This window comes from Neophocaena asiaeorientalis, unplaced genomic scaffold (genome assembly GCF_003031525.2).
Source record: "Neophocaena asiaeorientalis asiaeorientalis breed wild unplaced genomic scaffold, Neophocaena_asiaeorientalis_V1.1 scaffold251, whole genome shotgun sequence".
NCBI lineage: Eukaryota > Metazoa > Chordata > Mammalia > Artiodactyla > Phocoenidae > Neophocaena > Neophocaena asiaeorientalis.
Genome location: NW_020173377.1, coordinates 1,523,206 through 1,532,837, shown reverse-complemented (window position 1 = coordinate 1,532,837; position 9,632 = coordinate 1,523,206). Strand labels below are relative to the sequence as shown.

Below are 9,632 nucleotides of genomic sequence, written 5' to 3'. Positions count from 1 at the left end.
AGGCGGGTATCTTGCATAATAAAATTTCCTGAGAGCTCAGCAGTCAAGGCACTAAGGCAAAGAGTTCCTTGAAGAAGATCAATGAAACAAAAAAAGTCTGGAACTAATTAACATTGTTGTCTTATTTAGGAAAATGAGATTTTCTATAAGAGAGAATTTACCAAATGCAACAGTGAATATATTGTCTCTCTCTTGACTTCTTCAGAAACCATAGAATTTAAAACACCTCCCTTCACAGGTGAGGGGGCAAAGCCCCTGCAAGATGAAACACATGGCCCTAAGTAGTAGTCTCTGATCAGGTAGAGTCGGGCCCTAGCCAGCTTGTCTATTTATGCCATGATTATTCAAGCTCAGCTTTCTCCCAGAGAGAAGCTGACTCTAAATTTAGACAAGTAAGTAGGGTTTCCTACTTACTATTCCTACCTACTTCCTATTTTTTGCATTCTCATACCAAGATAATAGTTTATCAGGCAACTACATTAAAGAAGTATTATATACCCCCAGTCCCTATCCCTGGCTGTCACAAAAGAGAGGATAATTGTTTGGGAATTTGGCACAGGGTTTTTTTTTTTATTTTTTAAGTATAAAATTTAGACTCCATTTGCCTCATAATGTGGCTGGGGCTGGACTGGCCAGCAGTGACAGTCTGATTGTCGTGATTCTAAAACATATATTAAGCCTGATAACAGCTCACCATGTTGGGGTAAAATGTTTGTTATGTTGCAATAGGTATATGAACTTTGGTTCTTAAAGATACCAACCTCTTAAATCTGTGCGAGGTACATTATGAGGGACTGCATTTGTCTAAATTTCACCTTCAGCTGGCTCCATAGCCTCCCTAAGGTCAGGAAGTTTTCCAGGATCCATTTTTGATCCTGAATGGATTGTATCATGCTCCTGGACCTTGAAGCCTATTATTGTAGTGTTGGCGTGTTAGGGAAACCTTTTACTGCATGCGAAGATTTGCTGTGACATTTTGACTATATTTTGTGGGCTTCTGGGGACTGTGCTGTTTTCATTTGTAAACCACCTCCATTCCTCTCCGTTGAAGCAGAACTGTGGTGGCTAATGCAGGAAATGCATTAATGGGAGCTTTCATCCTATCTGCCTTTCTTTAGCGTTGTAGGTGGCTCCCAGCATCTACATTATAGATATGAGAGGTCAGGGAAGGATAGTTACCAACCTCTGGAAGGGATGGGCTTCTTGGGTAAATATTTATTGAATTACGATAGAGGCAGTCGTAGAAAACCAGTTCAGAACTTGACCTTTATATGCTCCTTCTCCTGGAAGTAAAATTTTTCCCACTGTGAGAGAGAGGGCATTGGACCAAAGCTTCCTGAGGACTTGAATACATTTTACTTGTTCTCTTGTACCAATTCAGTCGCTAATACCATAACTGAATACAGAGTAAAAGCTTTAGGAGGCCTCAGGTTGGATAGTACTCAGAACCATCCCCTCCCCCAAGCCAGAAAGTATTTCTGGGGCACACACAGAACATCAGGGAACTGTAGGTAAGATTTAACTAAATGGGGACATTGGGAAAACTATCACAGGCACTTCTGTTTACTTGGTGCCTATCACCAAAGACATTTATTTAAGACACCATGTGCTGGTTTGATTGATGCCCACAGATACTCTTAGAGAGCTGTTAGGAGCATAGCCTCGGCAGTGGAAACACACACTAAGTTTGAACTTTGGTCCTGTATATTGGGGATGTTTTGTGTGCGTGTGTGTGTGTGTGTAAGTTCAAAAGTGTTCCGTGTTATCACTTGGCCTTTCGAAGATGAAGGAGAACGGAGCACTAGCAAATGGAGTATAAGTCTCAATAGGGACTGGGTACCCCCTTTAAAAATTTGAATGTCTTTGGTCTTGGGTCCACCCAAAGTAACCATGTGTCATGGTCATGGTGCTGGCTCGGAAACCCTGTAAGACAGAGCCTCCTGCAAAACCAAAAAGAAATCAATCACTTTCATGCACGTATAACTCTTGCTTGATTTTATTCACTTTACAATGTTTTGCTAGTGAATTTTGATGATTCCCTCCCATTGTGTCAGGATGTATATGCTTTGGAAATTTGAATTTATCTAAATAAGTCACCTATGGACTTGGAGTTTTGGCAGGAGAGTTCTAAACTCCAAGCCCAGTCCAAATGGATCTGGTTCCAAGCCTGCTCACCTGGGATCTCCTCTGTACTTGTACCACATTTCACAGGTAGTTCTGTTTCTGAGGGCAGCCTTAGGGGTGAAGGTGTAGAAGGTGGTGGGCCATAAGTGCACTGGAGATCGATTTTCTTCGTTCTAGGGTTTCAGAAGTCTTAGATTTTTGCAAGAACCAGCAGAACCAGGAGTGGGGGTTGGAGGAATGGAGAAGTAGGCCTAAAACTCCATTCCTTTATGTCTTTTCTGACCTGACACACCATTTGGGGCTGTTCTGGTGCCGTGGCCTATCGCAAAGGACTGTCTTAAAGGGAAATAAGCCACAGCCTTGCCGGACATGTCTTTAACTCCAGCAGTAATGGAGTTAAAGCTGTGGGAGGCAAGGGTCTCCGACTATTTCTGGAGGCAAAGGATGACACTGGCTAGTGACATGAAGCTACCATTGCTAATAGGTGTGCCTGTTCTCAGGATGTGTGGGAACTCAGTCCTACGGGTTTCTACATGTTTTCGTTTATCTAACTGCATGCCTAACTTGGCAGAGTGGATGTGAGCGTGAGCAAATAGTGTTGAAAGGATGAAGGTAGGCTCTTGGGGCAAATCAAGTCACAAAGCAGATGACTGAGGGAGGTTACAAAGTTTAGACAAAACTTATCTCCTTTTGCAAGAAGTCTCTAGGGAAGTGTACTTTGAATGTTTCTCTTGAGATTTTTAAGTGCTCATTTTTTTCCTCTTCCTTTTTTTTTTTTTTGCTGTTGACTATTCTCTGAAGACAATCAGAGGCCTGCCAGTGTGGGACTCCTGGCTGGTTCCAGCACTGTCCTTAGGCCCTTTTCTAATACTAACTCATTGGAACTGATGCACTTTAATGTATGTTGTCCTTTTTTTTTTTTTTTTAAGCTGCTTGTTTGGAACAAAATGAAATGCATATTGCGTTGTATCCTTCCTGCTTACTGTTTTTCTCTTAATTTTAAAAGTTATGCATTGAGGATAAAGCATACTTAAGGAGAAATATGCACAAGAATACCTATTAAAATAACTCCCATCAAGTTTGATGGTATAACTTCAAGGGATTAAAAAATAACTATTTTGGATGAATATTTTGCGTGGGGTTTTTTTTTTTTTTGGTTTGTAAATAAGAGTGTATATAAACGTGTGGTATGTTATGACAGTTTTAAGTGGTCGTGAGAAAATTAAAACAGGTCTTAAGGTATATTTAACTTCCTTTGACAGCAAAGAAGGCATCTTGACCAGAGTAAATCCTTCAAAACTGTTTCCAGTGGGACCTCAGAGAATCATCTCTGAATGGAAGAGAAAGTTCCTTCCTGCTTCAATAAAATTAACCTTTCCAGAATTCTCCCCCCATCCTTCTGTCTGATCCTTTCCCCTCTGGATCTAGGTACTTTTTAACTGCCGTTCAGAAAAGGTAGGAAGAGCAGAACTTCCCATAGTGAGCTTGCTCCCGGCACCGAGGACTCTGCCCCGATCGCTGAAGACTGCTTCTTGTTCTTTACATTTGCCTTGGCACAGCAGCGACGGGCCTTAGGGTTCCTCCACATCTGGATGTGCAGAGCACTGCTTTGTCAAAAAAATTAATTTTTCAGCTCTGTGTGCAATTTTCCTTGAGCTGTGTCTTCAAGCAATTAATAATCTCCTTATGCCCAACTACATAAGGAGTTTTGTAGGACTTTAAGGACACATCCTATTGTTTGGTTCTCTCTAAACGTGGACTGTAACTGTTGAGTATACATACCCATAAGGGACCTTTTTAGACTTAAAGACGGTAATGCAATTTTTCCTTACCTGTTTATTTTCTTAACCTGATTTTCTGTATTTTCCCATGGTCAATACTTGTGGAGAGTTTTTAATTTTATAAATTAAAAATCAATTTAATTTAAAAAGCATTTTGTTGCATGCTCTCTGTGCCAGGCACTATGTTGGATTCAAGGCTGAGAGAAAATCAGTTCCTGCCCTCAGGAGGCTTACACTCAGCTGGGAGAGAGAGGTGTGTACAGCCGTCTAATTTAGCAGTCTGAAAAGTTCTAGTGGAGCAGCACACACAAGGTAATGTGGATGCACAGTGGGGACAGGGGTGTCAGGCAGGCCTTCAAGCATGAGTAGCAGTTCATGGAGCAGGGAAAAGGGAACAGTATTCCATGCAGCTAGAATGCCATGTAAAGGCACAGAGGTGTGGAAGTGCATTGTAAGAGAAGGGCCGGAGAATTGGCTCTAGGGAGCCAGTAGCATTTGTGTTCTCCAGATAATCAAGTTAATATTCCTGTTAACCAAGAAAGCTTTTGGATATCATTGAACCTTTTATGTAATTGGAATTTCTTGATAGCTATCTTTAGGGGAACTTGCCCTAGGTTTGGTATTTATTGTTCAACAAGTGTACCCCAGTGTCTATTGGAATAATACTGTGTGTACACTGGCATTAAGTGGATGCAGTCCTGGTCAGGGACCTGAGAGCACCAACAAGAGGTGTCGGGAGAAAAGCCAGAGGCAGCTCAGAGGGTAGGTGACAGAATGGGGACTAAAGGCCCTAGTAGAGGAAAGGAGCAGGTTCTGAGGGGTCAGAAAGGGTTGAGTGGGAATAAATGTGTGTGTGTGTGTGGAGGGAGGCCCTGGAGACTGACAAATACCAACAACCTGGTTTTCTTTTATGAATCACGTTCAAAGTGAACAAGATGGGGTTACATCCACGTGTTTACAGCATATACCCTGTATATTTTTAAATGAAGGCAGTTGGATTGAAATGACCATTTAAATTACGTTTATGGGAGGAAAAGTCGATTCGGGGCCTGAATGATGAATCTAAGACAAGCCTTTGGCCAGGATACTGGTACTAACAAGGAAAGTACAAGGACACCGAAGGTCTGGGTTGGAAAGAATATGCTTGTGTGCGGAGTCAGATTGTTTTCCTCCACGACCTGCCTCAGAATAATCCAGCCTGCTTGCCGAAAATGCAGATTGTTGGCCACCGTCTCAGAACAACTGAATCGGAATCTGGGGGTGGAATCCAGAAGTATTTTTTCATAAATTCTTCAGGGGTTTATCTTAGAGGGAAAAAAAAAATTTCGTCATAGATCTTCCCTGCTCCTGCCCTCCCGACCTGGAGCTCGGAGTCCGGGCTTGGGCTCTCAATCCGTTTTGCGCAGCCCAGCTCACCTGGTCTGTCCTACCTGTGGTCAGGATCCAAAACACCGCTCCCTCTCCGGCCGGAGCCCCGCCCCTGGTGGGGGGAGAGTAGGAGCGGCCAAGGCCCGCCCTCACGCCGGGCCTGGCCAATCAGGCGCTGCGGTCTCAGACGTCGCGTTACGCGCCGCGCCGAGTCGGCCGCGGGGCTGAGGTACCGGTTCCCGGCTCGGACTCCGGGCTCCGGGCTCGGTGGCGAGGGCCCCGCACGTAGCGAGGCCGGGCGGGCGGCCGGGCGGCGGCGCCCAGCGCCCCTCGCCAGGCCCGCCATGCAGGGTCCTGCCGGGAACTCGAGCCATTCACTGCCGGTTGGGTCGCCTTCCACCGTAGCGTCCGGCGCGGGCCGCTGCGAGAGCGGTGCGCTCATGCACAGTTTCGGCATCTTCCTGCAGGGGCTGCTCGGCGTCGTGGCCTTCAGCACGTTGATGCGTGAGTCTGGGACCCCCGCCCTCCTGAAGCCCTGCGCCGCGAGCCTCGGGCCCACCGGCCTCGGGGACCCTCCTGCCTGAGGAGTTCAGGCCTTGGGGACACGGGCCCTTTGGCGAAGGTGCCTTCCTCCCGCGAGCCCAGGCTGGGCATTCCCAGACGAGGGGGATCTTTGGCCCCGACCCAGGGTCCTGGGTGCCTCGCCTTATCGCGGCAGCTTCTAGTCAGGGGTCACCCCTACTACTCTTCTCCCACCCGCGCACACCTCTCTTCTGAGATGCCCCCCTGCAACCGTGTCATCGCAAATTAAAGCTACCCCGCTTAACAGCCTACGGCCATGACCCCCGGGAGGCATATTCTTTTCTGCCCCCTTTTAAAAGGCTCTTCTTAGCCTCCCCTTCGCCCCCAGTCTGATACTGAGCTTTTTTCTTCACCTTCACTTCAGGATTTACTATATCCCGTTCGCATATAAATCCTGCCACCTTGCAATACCTGGCTTATTAGGCCGTGCATTCTGTTCCCAGTACTACTTCCCCCGGCCCCGGCCCTTCACCCTCAGCTTAATTTTCTGTTTTGGTTGGAGCCGGACCCACCCAGAGTGCCTTCTTCCCCGCATCTCCTTTTTCCTCTCCTTTTCCTGAACAGGCTCACCTGTTCCATCTCTGGAACCGTTCCTAATTAAGTTGCATCTCAAGTCTCCCCTGGCTGTTCCCTTTCCCAGCCTACTTTTGTTTATATTTCAGGTATCCTTCCTTTACATGAGACTTGGGCAACTTAGGAGCTTAGTGGAGAAGCAGACTCAGAGGGTCTGAGGAGGTCTTAGAATTCCTGTGCTAAGTCACAAGGGCCCTTCCTTGAGAGCTTCATAATGGGGAAGAAAGCCCCAGATAGCCCTTCTGGAAAACCAGAAGTTCCAACGTGTTGTCATGTGTGCCACGTGTTGAGGGGTTATGTTTTCTTAGTGTACATCCTTCCTTTTATTAAAGTGACAAGAGACCTAGTAGCCCTGTGATTGCATTTCAGGGAAAGGAAGGGTTATAACTATTTTGACAGAGGTGTTATTTCCAAAATGACTTGTTCTCAAAATTTCCCCACTGTGCTCACGTGGGCAGAATGGGAAGTTCCTGCAGAAGGTATGCTCCTTGGCATCTGGGAAGGATCCTGCAGCCGTGTGTGTGCATCTTGTAGGGTCCAGTTGCTGGAGTTGCAGCTTTGCTTGTTTATGATGTGTGGCTTATTTGGGTGAATTCTCCCAAGCTTTAGGGAACCTTGAAGAGGCTATTCTTGGACACCACTTTTTTTCTGGTTGCCTGGCCTTCGTAAGTCTCGCAACAAGTCCCAGACTGTATATGTTTGCTACTTTTTCTCTCCTTTTTAGTCTCTACTTGCCTTGCTGTTTTCCCTGCTGAACAAATACCCACTTGTTCCCACAGTAATAATTTGTGACGACTTAGCGAAAATCAGCTTCTGACTTGGGTGCATGAACTGTATGTCTGTATGTTGGAGACATTGTGCGTGGGTCTGCACTCCCCTCCCCACGTTTCTCTCCTCCAGCTGGCCTTCCTTTCTCCCTAAAGGAACTCCAGGCTTAGGTTTTATGTTGTTCCCTGACCTAAGATTTCTTAGCATAGCCCTGGCTATTTTCCTGGGTTTGATTGGTGCTGATGGCCCCACTTATTACCTGGGGTTTGATACTTGTGATTCAGAGAGGGAAATGTGATTATGACAGGCGGAGTTGCTCACAGCTGAGAAGTGTGCTGGGTTGAATGTGTTCAGAGTGATGGTGCTGGCCCTGCGAGTCTTCAGGGACACAGTCACTTCTTAATCTTCACTGTGAGCACGAGTGCAAATCCCGCCGTGGTTGGTATATTCCATATGCAAAGGTGGAACTAGGAAGTGGTTTCTTGCTCAGTGTAAGGCTAGATGTGGAGGGAGCTTGTGGCATTGGGTAGTAGGTCCTGGGACAGTGATGAGTAGGGGTGATGGGGGGAAGAGTTGGAAAGGCTAGAGCCGTGTCTGACCTGAATACAGGCATGGACATGGATCGAGAGCCCTATTCTCCCACCTAGAAGCAGACAGCAGCCCAAGGGGAGTCCCACTGATCGAGACCCAGTCAGGGAAGTACCTTTCTTCTCTTTAACTTGTTGGTTCCATTAAAATAGAACTGTGGGGCTTTTCCATTTTGCAGGGCTGGGAAGAGGAGGAAATCTCTTAGGAACTGCTTTACATTTTGAAATGGACTTTATTGGGGAAAACAAAAGGGGGTGGAGGTAGTCTCAAGGAATTGCTCCTGCAAGCTGCTTGGCTGTCTTCCTGGTCACAGTGCCTGTTCCTCAGTCTGGCAGAGCTGCTGTCAGGAGTGCCAGGCTCCCATGAAAAGACTGCTCACCTTGCAGCCCTTGAGGGAGGTCTGGGTTCGTTAAGATGAGGCCACTCCATCCTTTATCAATTCCATCATTGGTTTCTTCAAGCATATTTTTTCTCTCTCCCTCTCTTTTTTTTTTTTAGTTGGCTGTGCTGCGTGACATGCGGGATCTTAGTTCCCTGACCAGGGGTCAAACCCGTGCCCCCCTGCAGTGGAAGCACGGAGTCTCATCCACTGGACCACCAGGGAAGTTCCCAAGCACATTTTAAATACCAGTCATCTCTCCTGAGCAGTTGAAACTAACAGTCCCTCTCCTCTTTGGAGTCACAGTCTTTTCCGTTCCGGTGCTTTCCTCCTCCAGGGCAATGGGCTCGGACACTTCTGACAAATCCCCAGTTCTTGGGGCAGGCACTATTCCGTTTTCCTGTTGAACCAGCTCTGTTGTATAGGATGGACCCATTTCTCTGCCAGACAGGCTGTGTGGTATTTTTCATCACTTCACATCCTGATTTCAGTGAATCCTCAGACTACTGTTTTTATGTTTCTTTTTCTACCCAGAAAATTACTTTTTCTCCATTTACAGGTTGCTGTGTTTTTTACCTAGAAGTAAGGGTTACCTGGAGGAAGACCCTCTTATATCTCAGGAGAGGATTTTGATTCTCACGGGGATTTCTCATCCTGGTGCTCGGCTCACTGTGTGGGGATCTCCAGACGTCTCTGGCCAGGCAGTTGAGAGTTGGTGTGCCAGTTGATCTATATAGCTGATTCTTTAAGCTGCATAAACATACAAGCCGCCATCTGCTGGCATGTACCAGTGTCAGCATCGCCTTGTTCAGGGGGTGAACTTTCCGGAGGCTTCGGCTAAGGTACCCTGTGTGTCCAAGGAAAGCCAAACAAAGTCAGAGGCAAGCTTTTAAAGGGCCTTCCCCCTCTAGGTTTTCTGGAGTGTCACTGAAAGTCGTTGGGTGTCTGAGTAGAAGGAAATGCTTTAAACGAGGGACCTTTGTCATGCTCTACCTGCCGAGCAGCTTGTTTTGGTGGCTTTATCTGTAGTCTGTGACTCAGTGAAGTCACAGCACAGCAGAGCTGAGCAGTCCTGGAGCTGCCCTGTGTGTTCCAGTACAGGGCAGTGGCCCAGCCATCAGCGAAAGGTCAGTATTGGCCAGTGTGTGTGTTGGCATTAGGGGTATATTTACTCTCAGGACCTGTAAATGCAAAGCAGACTCAAGCCTCCTTCACCATGCACCATCAGAGTCCTGGGCTGAAGTGTAGACAGAATTGGCTTTTTAACAAAACAAGCATTTTGAGAGCTTGGATAAATCTACCTGCCTATTTTCATGTTACAGATTTGGGGACTAACCAACTGAGAGAAGGTGTCATTGTTTCATGAGGACACTGATGGTGCTGAGAAATGATAGCATTTTTCCTGAGGCCCAAAGTAACATCACAGACTAGTCTACCCAGCTTTGAAATCTTTTTTTTTTTTTTTTTTT

The 9,632-nt window shown here is 46.5% G+C and overlaps 1 protein-coding gene across 6 annotated transcripts in view; it reads left to right on the top strand.

Annotated features, from left to right (window-relative positions):
- The first annotated feature begins 5,476 nt into the window (after positions 1-5,476).
- The window catches only part of STIMATE (STIM activating enhancer), a 54,590-nt gene continuing 50,434 nt past the window's right edge, over positions 5,477-9,632 (top strand). For 5 of the 6 annotated variants that reach the window (XR_003003431.1, XR_003003429.1, XR_003003430.1 and 2 more), the window contains exon 1: positions 5,498-5,777. Coding sequence is in view for 3 of the 6 variants with exons in the window: in XM_024746442.1 (XP_024602210.1) it covers positions 5,618-5,777 (160 nt within the window). In the remaining 3 variants the exon portion in view is untranslated. Of the gene's footprint in view, positions 5,778-9,632 lie in introns of all 6 variants that reach the window. The other variant, XM_024746444.1, reaches the window with a different exon arrangement.